The following is a 20,652-nucleotide window of genomic DNA, read 5'->3' on the forward strand; positions in this document are numbered from 1 at the left end:
CCAATTATGTCGCACGCAATTCTCAGCTAGTGGTGAGTGGCGCACTATTGCCACGACCTGCACGCACGCGCTTCTGCACACGGTCGCAGCTAGTTTTGACGGGGTCGCAGGTTGATTAGAAAGCAGCGTCTAATCACGTTTTTTGACTTATCCCAGCTCCCTCCACAAAGTATGTGAGAATCTAATCAGTTGCTTTAATTCGACAGTGTGCAAATCGTAAGGCCACTAATTTGTGTGGCGCTATGAGAGAATCTAATCACTTGCTTTAATTCGACAATGTGCAAATCGTGAACCCACTAGTTTGTGCGGCCCTGACTCGAAAAACGAGAAACTAGAGCAGTGGGCTACCCCATGATGTTAGCCAGAAGCAACGCAAACCGTTCGATGGGGGTGACGTGGGGAAGATCGGGCAACTCAACTTGGTTTAGGTGCACTTAACCTTGGTTAAGATCGTTCCGTCACCTTCTAAAACATCGTTGAAACTCTGGTTAGATGGGTACAGTTTACATTATTAGGATTTTTCGCCCTACGTTAGAGCTGGCTAGAGTTTCATTAAAGTCTTCTCAAAATTATATGAGAAATAAAAATATACTTTCGAAATTACATACTTTTAGTTCCAATCTGAGAAGACGCATAAAATTTGATTTATTATTTAAGTTCTCTCTATATGAAACAAGAAGGACCACCTACATGTGGCTAGACAAAATATATTTCTGAAGCCTATGGAGCTACATACATAAGAGCATGACAAGTTCAACACTAGATTAACTAGATCATGTACCTTCGTCTTCAAGAAACCACCTCGTCTCATTTGCAGTAGATGTTTCCATTTCCTTCCTTCCTATATATACCTTGCCAACAACATGGCTACTATACTTTAGCATCACTAGGGTTGTCTTGTCTTTTTCCTTGACATTCAAATTCCAATGTCACTCTCTCTACTTAACCATGCATATGTGAATAATATTATGCTCGATGCCTAGTTTCCAAAATCTATTTAAAGTTATTCTATAAGATAGAATATCCACAATCATAAGCGTGAATGTGATAGCCAAGCATCCACCACTTGCTAGGGTTTGGGAAATATTACTTAGTAAATTACCATTATAGCTTTGGAGTCCCACCCATCAAGGAGATGACATGGCCTAGATTTAAGAAAATGGACTACCAAAGAGATGGCATGGTCTAGATTTTAGTGTGATGGACTGCCAAAGAGATCCCTTGAAAAGGCACAAGTTTGAAGGTTTTTGTAAAGCTAGGCCTTACCAATCAATACTAGGAGAATGCTTGTATAGATTAGGCCAAGATGGGATCTTGAAACATGTGTGTACAAATGCAAGTAGCTTGATGATGTTTTACAAGAAACACAATGTTGGATAGTGGTGTTATAGAATTTTGTTTATCACAATATTTACCAAAACTCACTTTGGAAATAAGTTGTTTTTATTTATTATGGATTTTGTTTATTTGCTACCAGCATGATCTATAACTTATCGCACAAGGTGCATGTGCGAGATACATCTTACATTATGCCTGGTAGATAGATGGATACTAATGTGCTTTGTAATGTAGCAAGCAGATTAGTATATAAATGATCTTTATCTAAAATAGTAATCATAATATGTAATAATATATATTCACATGATATTGCGTATTGTTAAAATTACTTGTTTATTCATCAATTATAAGTTTAAGCTTCATTAGTAGTAATTTTAAATGAATCATTTGTCCTTACTATTAAATATTTGATTCAATATCTTTAATATATATTATATTATAATAATATATTTAAGATATGATTTTATTAAAATAAGATTTATTTATGAAATGCTTTGCTGTTTTCTTTATATGGTTCAAGCATTCCTAGCTTTCTTTGCAAAAGCAAAAAGATCTCACGCAAAATAGGAGAACATGATAAAAGTTTTGTTTTGTTTTCTCTTCCTTCCAAAGAAAATATTCAGAGCCTTTGGAGTCGTTTTGGGGGTTTTGGCATGTTCTAAATGCGATGTTGATTTGGCACATAGAATTTTCAGCATCAACTGCAATAAGCTACAATAAATTTCTTCATACATAAAACATTGTAGTTTGATTGATATTTCTATTTTTTTGTAATTGAATATATGATATGAATGTAAATAGTTATGTTATCAATATTTCATACTTGAGGATGGAAAACCATGGCTTTTGTTACAGGGGAGGTTGGGCCATATCATGTGTTTTTCTCTTGGTCTTTGTGAATTTGTTAACTTATTTAAATTCTATGTTTAATTCAAATTTTTTTTTCTAGGACTTAAGATGCTAGATTTAGCACATGGTCCATTCAGCAGCAAGTGGGAGGTCACTTTGACATAGAGACATTTGCATGTAAGATGCTTCAACCATACATTGGGTGGCCAACCTTATTTACAGATGTAAATTCCTTTGTTAAGTGACAAGAGATATAGAAGTTCCTGTCAAAGAAGGACTTGATGCAAAAACCCATAATAGCCCACCAACTCTTTAAGAAGAGGGTATAGGCTTGATTTCCCTATCAATTTAGGCACTCCATAGGGACTCGATAAATACAAGCACAATACATCATTCTTACCATCAACTATCTTACAAAATAGGTTAATTCAACTAAAGCCACAAGAAAGAAAGATGCCTATACTATGGCAAAGCCCTTATGGGAGCAAGTTATCTTTTGATTTAGGTATGCCATAGAGTTGATGAGTAACAAAGAAAAGTATTTCTTGAATGAAGCTATGAAGTAGGAAATTAAGCTCATGGAAGTACTTTGGGCTTATTGAATTGCTTATAGAATAGTCATTGGACATACCTTACTCAGGATAACTTATGAGCGCAACACAACTTATTCCACAGAACTCCTTGTCTTGATTTTAACATTACAATCGAGGAATGATGGAATGAGAATAACTAGATTGAACAAGTGGTATAGCCAGAGAAATTGGATAAGAACACACTACTAGCCACACATACAATAACAATTGAGAAAGCTAAAATAGTTCTATCCTAATATGAGAAGCACCTCTAGTAGTGAAATTTCAATGCTCAAGACCTTGTCCTCCCATATTTTATCAAAGAATGTAGATAAAAGATAAACTTTTGTGGCCTAGGGCCCTTTAATATACATTGTATCAACACTTTAGGAAACATAGAGCTAGAGGCATTGGAGGAACACAGCATTGCATACCTCAACACATTAGAAGAATCAAGATATACCACCCTCAAAGCAATGCATTGCATGAGGCACCAATAGCTATAATGAACAAAGAAATCAAAATTACATTTGCCTAAATCCTAATGATTAAGCTTGAAGATGACCCAATTGTACCACTAGCGGCTATCTTAGGGTTAGATTGCTTAACAAGGAGTATACCATGGATGCACTAATAAATAAGGGGGCCAATCACCTGCCAATCTTAATACCCTTATCTACAAATCCAAGACTTGATTGGAATAACCAGAGCTAGTGACAATTAATGCTAATGTTGGCCCATATAGAGGCAAGCCATACCCATTACAAGAACATAACTAATACTAATGTCAATTAAATTGGAGAATTTGCCCATACGTTGTATATAGTACCTAATAGTGAGGATGTGAGAAAAGAGTTTTTACTTGGTAGACAAAAGTTGTAAATGAACTAAAATTTTGATTATTTTATGAAAATATATCTAATAACAATACATTAGGGAATTTAGGAATTTCCATGCATTGTGGGAATCCCCAATACCTTTATTATTGGAGGCCATTCAAATGTGATTAATGAAGACTATATTGTTTATTTAAGAGGTTGTCCATTAAATGCCTAAGGTCCTTAACTCATGTCAAAGGTCACTTTTCTTCCATTAGTCTTTCTTTTTTAATGATTAAGCATTCTACTATCACATTCTCCCACGAAAGCCAATTTTTTTCTTTACAATTATTTGAATCATTATTCTCCTCTTTTCCTGTGTTTCTTACTTCTCATAGTAGATCATAATGCACCATAATTTTTCTTACCAAAATCACATCCTTTCTTATCGCCAATCCACTTTGGTCTCCTTCATCTCCTTTCACAAACCCTTGAGAAGACGATCAAATCAAAAGATTCTCTACCTAGAGGACCAACACTACTTTTTTGTCAACTTAGCTACATAAATGTGAGCCTCCATGGCCTTAAAACAAATCAGCTCATTAGTTTCAAGACTCGACTGGGTCGCAATATGGAAGCCATTTATATTTACTTTGCCCCCCAAGTCATCCATTCTGTTTTGATAGTATAAAGGCTTTTACTTTTATCTCATCAATTTTATTCCTAAGGGAATGGTTAAGAGAGGCTCGTGGTATTGACATGAATTGATAGGGATAGATATACTAGGAATGAACTTCAAACTAATAGAATAGGAAGTGAAAAGATTCACCTTGATCTTGGCATTTGAAAATATAATATCGATGTTATACTCTATTGTATTTTTTAGCAAACACAAGTAAATAAGAAAAAGGTAACATATTATGATTAGAATAAAGGAAGCACTTTGATTTTTGGTAGACAAAAATATTGATTCGAATAATCTTGCTCTCTTGATAGACCTCCATTTTTGAATGTTCACAATTCATTGTTCAATTTTTAGTCTATAAGTATTTTAAAAAAAGATTGATATAGCAATAGGAAAAAGTATTAGTGACCTTGTGTATCATATCCACTTCAAGAGTAAGAAGAAGATCTCATGTGTGCATGATGCTTTAGAGAATATTAAAGATATAGTTTTTCACTTGATATTAGCTCTTGGGAGTGATTTTTTCATCATATCCTCAACGAAGATTCTTCGTAGCACTATCCGATTTCAATTCATGAATGGTGTTTGATGTCATGGAATGATGTTTTCCTTGTTATCCTATTGTAGCAATCTCACAAGATCTTTCCCCTTGATATGTAGGAAGAAATAGAAAGGACTTGACTAGACTACTTCTTTCTCTCAAAACTCTAATTATAATGTAGATTGAAAATGTATAGATTATAGACATGTGGATATTATTTTTGTGGTATGGGTTTCTTACTTTGGTTATTAACAGTTATCTTTTAGGGTTGAAGGTATCACTATACTAGTAATCACTTATCCTTGTATATCACACCGTATGACAATTTCTTATCACATAGTATAAGCAACTCTTATTATTTTATGACAAATTTTAAAAATTGTGTGATATTCATTAAATAGTTTCAATATTAGTAGTACACAACAAGATCTAGGAGTTGAGAATAAAAGTATACATGATGAGAAGGTTAAAGAACTTGAAACAAAGGAACAAATCTACAAAAAGAAGATTGAGGAGCTTAAAGAATGTGAAACAAAGGAAGAGATCTACAAAAAGAAGATTGAATCATTTACTTTTTTGTGAATGTGTCCAACCCTTCTACTAGTCTTATATTTTGATAGCTTTTTAATGGCGTGTAGAAATAATATCAAATATTTTTCAACTAATATGATAGCTTAACAAAAGATCACATATTTCATCTTTATGATTATGTTGGTATTTTTCCTTGAGTAATCACTTGATTTTATGAAAACTTTAATTGGAATACATGGCCATGCTAAAATATATTGTGTTATTGCACTTTTTATCTTATAAATAGATTTTCATATACTACTTTTGCTAATATTTGAGGAATACATCTCAATGGTAGATTATTATTTTATATCTTGATATATGTATACTAACATCTTGTAACTCATGATGTAATAAAATAAATTAGATTTTTAAATCAAAAATATTTTTATGTATAAGATCATATTAAATATATTTAAAAAATTTCCAAATGTTCCTTCATAAGAAATATTGAGTAAGACCAAATTCTCAATGTTTTCTATCTTCTTAGTTCAAAAAATACAATAGTGAGAGATATTAAACTTATATAAGGTAAATAACATTCAACTCTTTTTTCAATGGTCTACACTATTGAGCTTGAACATATATCTAGAAGTTGTATTATCTTGTCAAAAACTTTGTATTTGTCCTAGAGCATTTATTGTATCATTTTTTATATTTATTCCAACAACTCACTTGAAGTGTAAATTATCATTTGGTACTTCTATACATATATACTAATATTTTTATAACTCAAATGATATAATGGAATCCTTTTAAAAATGTAATTTTAATATTTTTGTTTGTAAAATCATTTTAAAAATTGAAAATTTATAGAAAAATATTTTTTCACAACAATGTTAATGAGCAAGTACAAAATGTATTTTTTTTTAAATTTAAAACTACAACTCTAAGTTGTATACAAATTTCATAATACAAAGTGCGTTCATCTATTTTTCAATGATCTACACTATTCAACTCGAACTTATATCTTTTTTTTATTTTATTTTGTGAGTCAAGTATGCACAACTAGGTTTTGCAAGTGTTATCACAAGACAAGTTGTGCAAGCACTATCACAAGAAGTTATATCTAGAACTTGTGTTGTGTTGTTAAGAAGAATTGCAATGTGTCTCTAGTATCTTTTAATGTCCTGAAAACACTACAAGGATATAGGGGCCTAGAGACGAGCAGTTGCGATGCAAATAGCAATGCAAATAGTGACGCTACTCAAAGAAAAAACAAGCGAGAAAAACTCGAGCGTGACATTTTGTCGCAAAGAGTGAAAGAGAGCATGCCTTTGGGAGGGAGAGAGAGAGAGAGAGAGAGAGAGAGAGGAAGAGAGAGAAGGAGAGCTTTTCACCACCGCCAGTAGTGCCATTGTTGTTCGTGAGCGATGAAGAAGAGGAGGAAGTGCACAAATGAAGAAGAGGGGCCGTCACGAAGAGGATATGAAGAATCAATCCTCGAGCCTTTTCGGTGAGCACATTGCCCTCTCTTGGTTTGTTTTTGTTCTTTCTTCTTTTCTTTTGTTTGTTTTTGTTGAGAATGAGGTGCATTGAGGGTGAAAGAGAGGAAATGAGAGAGGAAGAAGAAGAAAGGAAAAGGAAGAGAGTACGAGAGAGAGAGAGAGAGAGAGAGAGAGAGAGAGAGAGAGAGAGAGAGAGAGAGAGAGAGAGAGAGAGAGAGAGAGGGAGGGAGAGAGAGAGAGAGAGAGAGAATAAACATGAAAGATAACAAGGAATGTAAGAAAGAGAGAGAGAGAGCTAGGAGGGAGAGATGAGAATGAGTGAGAAAACATGAGAGGGTGAAGAGAAACGAAGAGAGGGTTTGTCGTGAAGAGGAGATGAACAATCCATCCTCATCTTGGTTTGTTCTTGTTCTTCCTTATTTTTTTAAATTTCTTTTTTTGAGAATGAGGTGCATTGAGGGAGAAAGAGAGGAAATGAGAGAGGGAGAAGAAAAAAGGAAAGAGAGAGAGAGAGAGAGAGAGAGAGAGAGAGAGAGATGTTTGTATAGTTTAGGGATATAGATTTATAGATTTATCTTTTAGTTAGTTAGTTTAGTTAGATACTTTACTTTAAATTGCTTAGATTACTCATCAATGATTAAGAGAGAGAGAGAGAGAGAGAGAGAGAGAGAGAGAGAGAGACAGAGAGAGAGACAGAGAGAGAGAGAGAGAGGTTTATATTGTTTAAATTGTTATCTATTTAAATAATTGATTGGTAAGTTAGTAGGTTTATTTACAGTCAGTAAGTTTAGATTTATAAACTTCTAGCCATGATTTCTAGAGCTGATTTAAAGAGAGAGAGAGAGTGGGAGGGAGAGAGGAAAATGAGTGAGAAAACACAAGAGAGTGATAGATTTATAGATTTATCTATTAGTTAGTTAGTTTAGTTAGATACTTTGCTTTAAATTGTTTAGATTACTGATCAATGATTAAAAGAGAGAGAGAGAGAGAGGTTTGTATTGTTTAAATTGTTATCTATTTAAATAATTGATTAGTAAGTTAGTAGGTTTGTTTACAATTAGTAAGTTTAGATTTATAGATTTCTAGCTATGATTCTGGCTGATTGAAAGAAAGAGAGAGAGAGGGAGAGAGTGAGGAGAATGAGTGAGAAAACACGAGGGGATGGAGAGAAACAAAGAGAAGGGCAACAAAGAAAGAGACAGAGACAGAGACAGAGAGACAAAGAGAGACAGAGAGAGAGAAAGAGAAGGGGGAGAGAACATAAAATGAAGAGTGCAAACAAAGGTGCAAAGAAAGCGGGAGAAAACCATGACTTTAGTTTATGTTAATTTTGTTGAGTTACAAGAGAAGAAATCCCTTCTCAAACAAATCAAGAAAGAAAAAGAGAATGAGAACAAAAACCAATTGTTTGTCGTAACATAGATAAAATGGAATAAAATGATGGTCATGGTATTCAAGATCGTGAGGCATATCTTAATCAGCATGTTCTGTGTCCTTACTCTCAATGCAAGCTGGTAATCTGATAAAAGGTCAAGCGATCTCAGACTTTGAGCAAATGGTAAGAAAAATGTGTATCAATCATACATTATATAATTTTTGAAAACTAATTGAATATCATATACAAAAACATTAGATGTGGTTGTAATATTTATATAGGGAGGTAACATCTCATCCCGAGGAGGAATGCACCTATTGCAGCCAGCTGGAAGAGTTCGTGGGTATGCAATGGATGGAGTGCCTGAGCCAATCCACCACTTGGAAGGCACAACCTAGTCTATAACATCAATACCAGAGGAGACAGGTAGCCTTTCAAACTTTCCTACAATCTTGGAGGTTGAGATAGAGGAAATGATCGATGCATTGATACCCATGGATGCCAGGACATTTGATCCGCTAAGAGAGGAAGCATCCATACCATTATATGATGGGTGTTGAGTATCTTGCCTGAAGACGGTGCTTGCACTCCTAAGTGTGTAAGAAAAATACGGGTGGAGTGATGCGAGTGTGACCAAGTTGTTTAGGTACCTTCTATGTATGCTTCATTGATTTCTTTTCGGCACCATTACTAAAAACAATTGTACTTTTTCAAGGTATTTTAGGATTTCTTTTTCGGTTGCTAAGGTATCATATATTGCTACTTGGAAAATACCATGCTTGAGTCTCATGATGATGCGTGACATGTTTTACGAAAGCTTGGCATGGATTACAATAGCATTTATGAATGTGTCAACAATTGCGTGTTGTTTCGAGAAGAGTACGAGACTATGGAAACATGACCAAAGTGTAATGCTCACATGCACTACAAGGGATTGGGCTCATACCCGCGCTCCTAGCCGCACAAAATGACTTGGGAAAAAAAGTGTCAGGCCCGTGTAATAGCGCGTGTATCATCGCGGCCAGAGACATGCTTGTAAAAGCGCGTGTACAGTGACAGCCAGTCGCGCAAATACACGACCCCATACACGCGTTCTAGACAGTTTTGCTGCGAATTTACACGCGAATCTAACAGACTATCCGCGTAAATATACGCGATTTTGACAGATGACACGCGCTTATACACGCGATCACAGAGGGAAAAAAAAAATCCAGAGAGTGCTTTTGGGTGGCTGGATGCTGTTCCAGCATCCAGGCACCCAAAGGCACTCTCTGGATTTTTTTTTGGTGCATTGCACCACAAAAAAAGAGCGATTTAGATTTCAAGACACGAGACTCACTCTCTATGAATACACGATTCAATATTACTATCTAAAACTTAATACACGACTCAAGACTCACGATTCAATACATTGTCAATACATGATACATTTGTGTACAAGGGAGTCCATATGTCAAAATAGCCCATGGCTTTAATTAGGAACAAATATATACAAAGTCAAATAGGGAGCTAGGTGCAAAAAATCCCATGGCTTCAGTTACAAAATTTTTTTGTACAACCACATCCTACAGTATTCTGAAAGCTAATCAGAGGATGATGAGGACCCTGTGCTCTCTCCATGATCAGAGGAGCTCGCATCGGTATATTCCGATGAGTGGTGCTCGCCTCCACCAGGAGCAGTGCCACGAACATCAGCAGTGGCGGCTGGATCATCAGGGGCAGGAGCATCAGCAGCTTGTGCCTGTTCAAGAAATATACCGTATGTAAGTATACATATATATGCAATTAAATAAACCGAAATCATTCATTTAGAGTTTTCAAGTACCTGTCGACCGTATGGTCTCATGGCCGCGTCAAACTGCGCATCCGTAATACGTCCCTCGTTTCTGAAGATGGCCCACGTGTCACGTCTGCTATTGCGGCGAGCATACCCAGTCTCGTGGGCTGTGGGCCTCCTCCCCATAACCCGTCGCTGTAACATAATCAAGATAGTTTGTAAGATCAAAACAATCATAGAATCAATGAATTTGGCAAACAATCAAATAAAGAGGCAAGTTACTTATGAACTCTGCCTCCCACGACTCGACGCCGCCAGATCCGAAATGCGACGATCCAATGGTCTCCATCTGGATCCGTCGTACCTCTCTCGCCTCCTCCGACTCCTCACTGTCTCCTCGTACATGCCTCCCTCCATGCCCTCTCTCACCGCGTGCCCTACTACCCCCCCCACCAAAGCACCCGCCGCATAATCCTCCACTCCCGCTCTCCCTACTGCGGCGTCGGCTCTCATCTGTACTGCGGGAGTAGCCATGACTAGGGGTGGCTGCACGTGACTGTGACTGTGAGGGAGCACGTGATGGTGGCCGTGAGCCCTCACGTGATGGTACAGAGGAGGGTGTGCGTGAGTGTGTCCATGCAGGGGTGTGTCTCCTCGGTGAGCGTGTATGCGCAGGGGTACGTCTCGCCGGACTCGCAGGCGTAGACGGCAATGGAGAGGCTTGTGTACTTGGGGGTGCGGTGTGACCTGGGAGTCTAGGAGGAGGATGGGCATACATATACTCTGTCAGCTCCACTGGATTAGGATGGCGCCCAAAATGGTTTATCATCTCCATCATCCAAGTGGCGTATGCCAACGGATCGGAGGAAGAGCCTGGATCCATGAAGAATCTGCGAAGCGTCGAAATTCCGCCTCAATGAACCAAGCAAAACATGCATATAAAAAATAAACATATCTCCTACAATATATCTCCTCAATATATCTCCTACAATATATAACCTACAACATATATCTACCATTCTAGAAAATAAACATATCTCTTACAATATCTCTTACAATTCTATCCTCTGTCGCTTTCAAGTACACATAGCACGGGTGGAAAGAAAGAAAGCGACAGATTTGCCAAAACAAACAAACGACAACCAACCTCTTTGAAAAGTCTTTGAAAAGTGAGTTCGTTGATTCTTGCTTCTCTCTCCCTTTCTATGTTGTCTGCACCCTTTGCTTCTTTTGGGTAGTCCAAGAGGGAGAAGGCTGGTTGGAAGAGGCAGGTTCGGTTTTAAAAGAAGGGCTTTTGAAAGAAAGAAAGCGGGCGCAGAAAGAAGAAGTGTTTTGAAAGAGGGCGCGCTTTTAAAAGAAAGAAAGCGACGCGCGCGGCAGGTAAACGCGAAAAGCACGCGTGTAAAAGCGCAGCAGAACACATTGTAGACGCGCCTGTACACGCGACACAGAGACTGTTTATACTTTTTTTAAAAACTGATTATTCTTGTGTATCCATTGTTTTGTGCATAGGATGTGTATGATTTCACTAAAAACTGATCCTACTTCTGTATTGGTTATTTTGGACATAGCATGTCATCATCCTCTTCAAGCAGTTCTGGTGAGGATGAGACAATGCGTCATCGTGATCGCGACGTGTGGCTGGCACAAAGGATCAAGTGTACGTGTAATCGATGTCAAGGGTGCATTGTACGAGCGCGTCGAATTACATTGAATCACATCTCGATGTATGGAGAATGGATTCAAACAGGTTTAGATGTGAGAAGATGTGAATTGAAAGTATTAAAATAACTCATGGTGTGCAAATTAATGGAGCGCGTTGTAATATATATACTGTGATTGAAGCAGGATGCAGTACCACACCCTAACATGGTGCCATACGCACGGCGAGAGCATGCAAAGCGTCGACGAGATGATGCTGGAGCTTCAGGATCTCTTGTCGGAGATGAGTGGGAAAGGGATGACAATAGCCCTGCACCCCACGAAGTTGTGGAAGAGGAAGTGTTTGATGACATGGTACGGAATCTTTTTAGGGATGATCGCAAAGGTGTGGACGACAATGATATGGAACAAGAGCATCTCTACAACGCTTCATCGACACCGGTTTTTGAAGGGTGCACATTCTCTATTTTACGTGCTTCACTTGAACTGCTCAATATACAAACAGTTTATGGATGGAGCAATGCAAGTCTTGACGCATTATTGAAGTAAGCATTGTAACTTGCAAATTTGAGTTAGTGGTTTTTGGTTTACAGTATAGGGTTTAGGGTTATGGGCTAATTGATGATATTGGATGCAGGCTATTATCAAACATGCTTCCAAAGGGGAATAGACTACCCACCTCAAGAGACAAAGCGAGGCGCTATGTGACATCTCTTGGAGGATTGGATTATGATCGCATACATGCATGCATCAATGATTGCATTCTCTTTCGTAGGACGCATAAGGAGGCTCGACAAAGTCCCACTTGTGGTGAAGCAAGGTATAGAACAGATGTGAAGAGTTTTGATGTACCTCGTAAAGTCTTGCGACACTTTCCTATAATTCCTCGCATCAAACACATGTTCAAGTGCAAATCCATAGCAGAGCTCATGTCATGGCATTCCTCGCATCGATCGGATGATGGCATGTGGAGAATTCCTGCAGACACTCCTGCTTGGAAGCATATTGAAGATGAGTGGCCCAGCTTTAAAACAGAGCCCAGAAACTTGAGACTTGGCCTAGGTATGGATGGAGTGAATCCGTTTGGTTTCAAGAGCACCGCATACAGCGTGTGGCCGGTTGTGTTGGTGAATTACAACCTTCCACCATCAATGGCGATCAAGAAGGGACATATTATGTTATCCCTTCTGATTCCAGGGAAACATAAAGTCAAGCATATGGATGTTTATCTTGAACCGTTGATTGATGAGTTGGAGGAACTATGGAGAGGTGTTGCGGTAGTGGACATTAGTAGGCCTCCCTCCTCTCGACACTTCGACTTAAAAGCAGTGTTGATGTGGACAATGCATGACTTTCCAGGATACAGCGATTGTTCTGGTAAGAATTCTAACTACCTCCCGACTCTAATACTACTAGCTATATCAATTATAACTATTGACTTTATTATTCTAACTTTTTTTTTATTTTAACAGGTTTGAGGACATCGGGTAAACATGCATGTCCTATATGTGGCCCTTCATTGGTACATGAGTATGCTGATGGTTTGTGTAAGACCATATTCGATAATCATCATCGATTTCTCCCATCAGATCACCCTAAATATGCTCCTAGTAAGAGGAACGTTCATCCACAGACACTTCGTGCAAAAGATTGGAAGCGTATTTGGGAGTCTTCAAATGTTCTTCCTCCAGATGGCATGAACAGGTACATCTCCATTGTTTCCAATCTTGTTTTGTGTAGTCTCTAAAGTTGGAATAAAGATGACAGTCTGCAATCCCTTGTGTAGGTACTCCATTTTTTTCCGGCTACCATATTGGACCCATCTCAAGATCAACCATCTTCTTGATCCCATGCACATCTTCAAGAATGTGGGATCTAGTATTTGGGAACATGTTATTGGTAAAAGAGACAATGTTAGCGTACGGGAGGACTTGCAGGTCGCAGGACGTATGCGTCAAGCTTGGCCATGAGAGGAGGGTGGGCACGTTCGTCTTCCGCCTGCTCCCTGGATTATATCAAAGAAGGAGGAGAAGCAGGTAAAGCAAGCCATCACCACTTTGCGTACTCCCACTGGATGCATGAGATCGTTGAAGGGAGCGTTTACAACCACTAAGAAAAGAGGGGTTGAGCAACTACATGGGTTGAAGTCCCACGATTGGCACAAGATGCTCCAAGTAAGTGTTTTCCAATTATTGTAGGTTGAAATTAAATTTTGTAATGCCCTAATTCAAATATACATGTGCTCTTATGTGCGCAGTTCATACTACCTACTAGCATCGACCATTGTGCAGACAGGAGTTTGAAAGTGGCTATGTAACTATTGACTCTACAAAGTTTTGGCAAACAAAGAAAGATAGGCTCGTATTGCCACAACAATGTGAGCAGGTATGCATTTTTTTACAAATGTGTTTCATGTACATATATATCTAAGCTCGCGCACCCCTTGACTTTTGATATGCTAATTAATTAATGAATTATGTGTATTTGAGCAGGTTATCTATCTGCCAATGGTGCATGACAGTAAATGGTGGTATGTCATCCCTATTGCACCACGTTCCAAAGTAATGTATAATACATTCACTGATATGGAGCATATGGAGGATGTGGCAAGCCGCAAAGAAGATGATGTCGAACATGCCAATGTAGATGATCATGATAATGAGGATGAGCGTGCCATTTATCACGATCATGAGGATGACCCTTCCATTGAGGATGATGGTGATGATGATGAGAATGATCAAGGCATCGGTACCATTATCAATGGGCAAAATAGCGATAGTAGAATAAATTTAATCGTAGCCTTACAAATTGATCAAATGGATATTGATGTTGATCGTTTGGCAAGGATGGATCTTATTGAAGATGAGATCGAACCCTAACCAATCCATCACTGTATTGTTCCAAATTCATGACATTTCTATTGTATACTTTGTCTTTCAATAACCATATGAAGATATATTTTTCAATATATTACGTTGTTGTAAGTGCATGTAGTGGGATTCTGTAATGGTTTGTAAACACTGCAATGCACAATGACATTTTTAAAACTTAATGGTTTTCTGTTTTGAAAAGAAATGGATTTCTGTAGTTAGGCTCTGTGTCGCGTGTAACAGAGCGTGTATTATGACAGTTTTTACGCGCAAATACACGCGCCCTCACATGCAATTATACACGCGCTGTTACATGCATGTATACACGCGCCCGATATTGCTGTGAGTATAAACGACCATACACGCGCCCGTAACTTTTCGCGTGTAATGGACGCGTGTATAGCGGCATTGTGTTGTAGTGATGTATCGATAGGACTTGCAAGGGTAGACCATCCCTTAGAAAGTTCTTAGACACTTTCCACTTATCCCCTGTATAAATCACATGTTTTGTACGTTGGGCATGGCGAGCTTGATCATGTGGCATGTGCAAAATAGATCCACAGATGGAGTCCAATGAATATCAATAGATTCATGTGCATGGAGCCACATTGACTCTACCTTTCCAAGCTTTGCACGAGATTCAAGGAATATTCAGCTGCTATGGATGGCATGAACCCATTCGACCTTCACTCAACTTTTTACAATGTGTGGCCTATAGTCCTTGTTAAGTACAACATCCTACCATGGCTTTCTACAAAGAAAGGACACTTGATCCTTAGCTTGCTCATTCTTGGTGGCCACTTCAAAGTCAAGAATATGGACATCTATCTTCGTCCATTAGTCGATGAGCTTAAGATTTTGTGGGAGGAGGGGGTCATCGTGAAAGATATTATCAAGTATGATGGTTGACGGTTTGCCAATATACGAGTCATTCTCATGTGGACTATGCATGACTTTCTGGGATTTAGGGAGTGCTTAGGTAAGTAGGCTTCCATTCTCGTTGGTCATATCTATCATAGCGGATTCAAGTTTGTGTTCACTAAATAGAGGTGTTGGGACATGTGTGGTTACCTCAGGTTATCATGCATGTCCACTGTCTAGGCCATAGTAAGTCTCTCGAAGGTCATGAATCATGAGGAAGATGGGATATCAAGGACACTGCTCTTTCTTGCCCCGGAGGGTCATGAGCTGCGAGAAGGTTTTCTTGGATGACCTCCAACATGAATGAATGCCCAAAGCTGGTACGATTTGAAAATGGTCCACATGAAGTCCCATCCAAACGGAATGGGATAGTTCTTGATTTTCTACGAGTTGTCGTATTAGACCCACTTATAGATCAACCACTTGTTGGATCTCATGCATATTTTCAAGAATGTGGGCAGCTTATTATGGGACCACATCACAAGAAAGGGAGACATTGCAAGGGCATGAATTGAAGGAGGTACGCAAGATGGAGGCACTTTGGCTACAATCAAGTGCTGATGGTCGCTTGCAACTACCTCACAGTCCTTGGGTTTTGTCCACTAAAGAAGAGCATATTGTGAAGCAAAGTAGCATGTCTATTTGCACTCCAACAGGTATGATGCGTTCTCTCATATCCACTTTTTCTAAAGACGACCAACTATCAAGGTTGAAATCCCATGATTGGCATAAGATATGTTAGGTTTGTGCTACGAATGGATTGTAAGTGACCTGCATATTTTGCTATTTGGAGTCTAGTCGGTGTTAGTAATGCTTCTTCATTTGTGACAGTTTATACTATTGATCGCGATTGCAAGATGCCCCACTCTAGAAATACGTAGGGCGATTTATAGGTTGTCAAATTTAGTGTAATGGACCTCATAGAAGGCAATCAAGGCATCCTCTATTGAATTCGCAAGACGGGGAGCAGTGGAGACAGTTTGTCACTTTGAGAAGTACATGCCCACCAGCATGCTCACGATACAAACCCACCTCCTGGTGCATCTTGTAGATAAAGTGGAGATTGCAAGACCTATCCATACACGATGGATGTTCTTCTTGGAGTGCTTCATGAAAACCGTGAAAGGCTTTGTGCGACAATGAGCTCAGCCAGAAGGTAGCATGGCTGAAGGTTGGTTGGTGTCTGAGGCATGAGTGCATATTTCACAGTGGCTACCAAGGGTTGATTCAGACAACAATATGCTATGGTCACTGAAGTACGATGATAGACTGACCATAGATATGGTCATTAGAAATGGGGTAGAACAAAAGATGAATGTTGCAATGGAGGAGAAAGTGAATCTTTTTTGTATGTTGCACCATGCATCTATGGAGACGTCGCTTGCTAGGTACAAGCAAGCGAGGAAAGATCTAGAAGAAATGCAATCAAAATTTTGACACAGTATGCGCCATCAATCGATTTGATATCCTGAGGGCATGGAGGAGATGTCACGGTTTATGTCTATGTGATGGTTACATGAAGCTTTGATTGTAGCCTCTCGCGAAGGGGTGGAGGTCTGTACTGAGGAGTTGGAATTCTCGAGGGGATGTAGTTCAAAGGTGACAACATGTTTTAAGTTGTTGTATCTTCATTTTATATGTGACAATTAATCTAACAATTTCAATGTATAGTACAAAATATAAAGTGCAGCGTGATCGCAAGGGCGACATTTCTGCGTCAAGCACATTGACAAATTGTGCTCCACAACGGATTGTGGTATCGTGGCAAAGTTCAAGTAAGCGAGATTACGTCGAGCCACGGATCCAAATAGTGTTATAGATGAGATGGAGTATTTTGAAAACTTGTAAAGTGTTATCATGGTGGATTGCCATAGCTTCTCTATGATCATATTCGATGTGCAGTGGTTCAAAGTTGTACTGGAAGGAGCCAGGGAAACCATTTGATGAGGTCTATCTAGATTTCTCGAAATACATTGAAAAAAGGTGGAAGAATCTGTGTGATATGTTTGTCCTGCTGGCCCATTGTGAATAGGTGCATGAACTATTTTTAAAAATTTTATTATGACATGGTACATGTCACAAATGTTGAATCTCTCTTGTATGTGATTTTGAGCATGTAATTTTCAATCTAAGCTCCCGAAAATCTTGATGGTGGTATGTTATACCTTCAGCTCCCCAATGTGCGAGAGTGTATGATGAAAGAAATGTTCCCAACATAGATGAGGATAGTATGCCGATAGAGGGGTTGGTATTGCAAGGGGTGGAGGTCGGAGCATGTAGAGGAGATAGAATCGGGTAACAATATCGTGATGCTGCATGTCTACCAATGCAAACCTGAGGGCGGAATTTTTTGCCAAGATTTTGGAATCTTAAGTCAGTGTCATTATCAATTTATTTTCCGTTGCGTGTTTCTTTTGTGTTTGTATTTGCATGACACAGAAGCATATGTAGTTAGGCTAGGCACAAATTCCTCAATGCATTCATAATTTTTTGTGGAGCATCGCTTGATTAATTGCAAAAGCATGGTCTCAAATTTGCAAATTGTATGAATGACTAGGCACAAAGTTCTTTTCTAAAGCATAATCTTGATAGGGCACAATTCATAAAGAAGACTCGAGGACTTGATGAAATTCAGTGGATGACAGTGTAGATGAAATGTGTCTTTATAAGTAAAATTGGATCAACATTTAGTAGACTATGGAAGCTTAAAGTTATCCACTCATATTGAGGACATTCGAGTGGAGATTTGCTACATTTGACACTCTCAATCTTTGTGAAAATGGTGGAGACTTGCTATGTTGTGAGCACTGATACATATTTGTTTACAGATATAAGAAATCTTGAAAGGAGACTAGTATTTCCCTAAGTGACAATATGAGCATTGATAACATGAAAACTACTTGTCGCATTGAAAAAGATATATTCAAATTTTTTACAAAACCTATTGGGTTTGGACGAAGGTCTCTTTTGGTGATAATTGAAAAATGAAGAACACTTTTTGTAATGGGAAGGTGTTAAATTCCTATGGTTGATTGACCTACAAAAGTGACTTGCAAAAGAATTCTAAACTATCAACCTTTAGTATGACAATCTTGAATGATAGTTTATCTCAAAAACAAGCTTGGTTGGAACAAGTATGAAGAGATTGAAAAAGTAGAAAGCTTAAAATGATTGACATTGCTGGTTAAATTGGAGAGGTACTTCTGACATATTCAATGATGTACTCAGACCGGCGAAGCATGATAAAAATGCTAAAAGCTTTCCTTAAGATTTTCACTAAGGAAAAACCTAAGATTTTTTTTATAAACTATGTGTTTTTAGTTGTGAAAAAACCAGTATAAATCGACCAGAGTATGGGGAGATTGGATCATGCTGGGGAAGAGAAACGATGGAGGTGATGGAACATTGGCCACCTGCTCCATGTAGCAAGGATAAGGGGAAGACCTGGACAAAGTTGCTACAGAGGGAAGATGAAGACAAGTTGCGGCGATCAAAACAGAAGACCTACAATGACGGTGGAACGTGAAGTGGGAGGTGTCATCAAAATTAGAGGGGTGCTTGGGAAAGTTAGTATATGTATATCCTCTACATCACATGCGTTCAATGCCTATTTATAAGTATCCTTATCAGTGAAATTTTCTTAAATAAAACATAACCCTTTTCTATTCAATCTCTAAATAACCCCTTTATATTACACCCTTTTGTATGTAAAAAATGTATAAAAATAGTATTTTAAAAATACATTATTTTAAACTCATGTGATTCACACATATATTCATGAGTAACTTACTGGAGGAGGGGCAACAAAGCTAAGGGACACAGATGTCGAAGAAGGCGAACGACAAAGGAGGGAATCAACAACACTTAAGGGAATGCAGAAGTTGGTGAAAAAGATGCAGGGGAAGATGGAAGTTTGGAGGACGACTAAAACGAGCTTATTGATAACGAAGATGAAAAGACGACTTCACTGAGCTCTACTGCGACGATACGGGAAGGGAAGTATGTGTGATGGTATGCAGAAAATTCTTATGTGGATAGTGTAGATAGAATCTTATTGTATCGCAGAAAAAGCTAAAGGACGAGGGTGGCTAGCTATATTGGTGAAAACATCACAGCAAGCACTGATTTTCCCTGCTCTCTTGGAGGCACAAAGAACTTCCGGAACCTTAAAATTCTTAACGCAAGACCTCTCTCCGCCATACTTAAAGTCACGGTGCTTGTGGAGTTTAGACCACCATACTAATACAATCCAAGACAATCATAAAAAAGCGGCGTCTAAAAAGAAAAACAAAAAGGACTATTGCATGCGTTTTCATGAGATGCAATGGAAACGATATATTAGTTATCATGAAGAAGTTACTTGAGGTTACTGGCTATCAATGATTTATGTTGAATTATGTAGGTCAAAGAAGAAAGAAGATGAAGTTGACGAAGAAGAAGATGAAGACATTGACGTTAGCCATGCGACGGCTAATAGATTATAGACCGGCTATTAATGCATTCGGCAGTTGCTAGCCCAAGTCACTCTAATCGAGGATTTCACATAGGAAGAGAAGAGGATCTTGGCTAGTGCTAAACTTCACAGCGCGTGGCTTGCACTCATAACACTGCAGATCATACTAGAGTGATTCATGGCTTACAAAAGAGAAGACAATGCTACAGCATCATCACAACAACTTTCAAGTTTTTGGTCTACGAAATAGAAACCATTGATTTAGTGTATGGTGGACACAGCCACCATATTAAGAGGGAAGAAACGTAGCCAAAGACTGAAATAAAGGTGGCTATTGTAGCCGCTTCAAAGATCACTATTGATCGTAGCTAGACCTTGAATTCATTATTACCTCATCTTCTCTTGGTCGGAGACAATGGTGTGGGGAAATTTTTTCTTGTGACATTGCAAGGAGGTGACAACATCATCTTTGTCTCTCAAGATGATGACTTTTAGAAAAAGGTATTTCTCTACCTTGGAATCTTTTGCTTGGAAGTGCCATATCAACTTTGACAAATTCATTTCCAAATTGCTTATACATGTCATTTTATGCTCTCTTGTGACAAAACTTTCAAGATCTCTTGTGAAGAGATTCGTTGCACTTCTTCTAAACTATCCTGTGCATGCATCAAGAATTCAAAGTATAATAATATGAGCTATGATGTATTAGGAAGATTGAAAATCTTGAATTTCTACTTTTTTAATGCCATTGAATGAAAAAGAAACCCAAACAT

At 38.3% G+C, this 20,652-nt stretch overlaps 1 protein-coding gene across 1 annotated transcript; it reads left to right on the plus strand.

The window, feature by feature from the left end:
• Nucleotides 1-11,545: 11,545 nt before the first annotated feature.
• LOC148030921 (uncharacterized) lies at nt 11,546-12,184 on the plus strand. The gene is made up of 2 exons (XM_087685641.1): nt 11,546-11,731; nt 11,819-12,184. The coding sequence occupies exons 1-2, from the start codon at nt 11,546-11,548 to the stop codon at nt 12,182-12,184; spliced, it is 552 nt and encodes a 183-aa protein (XP_087541767.1).
• Nucleotides 12,185-20,652: the final 8,468 nt, after the last annotated feature.

Source organism: Lygodium microphyllum, chromosome 9, assembly GCF_053477565.2.
Source record: "Lygodium microphyllum isolate KBCC chromosome 9, Lygodium_microphyllum_v1.1.10, whole genome shotgun sequence".
NCBI classification, from domain to species: Eukaryota; Viridiplantae; Streptophyta; class Polypodiopsida; order Schizaeales; family Lygodiaceae; genus Lygodium; species Lygodium microphyllum.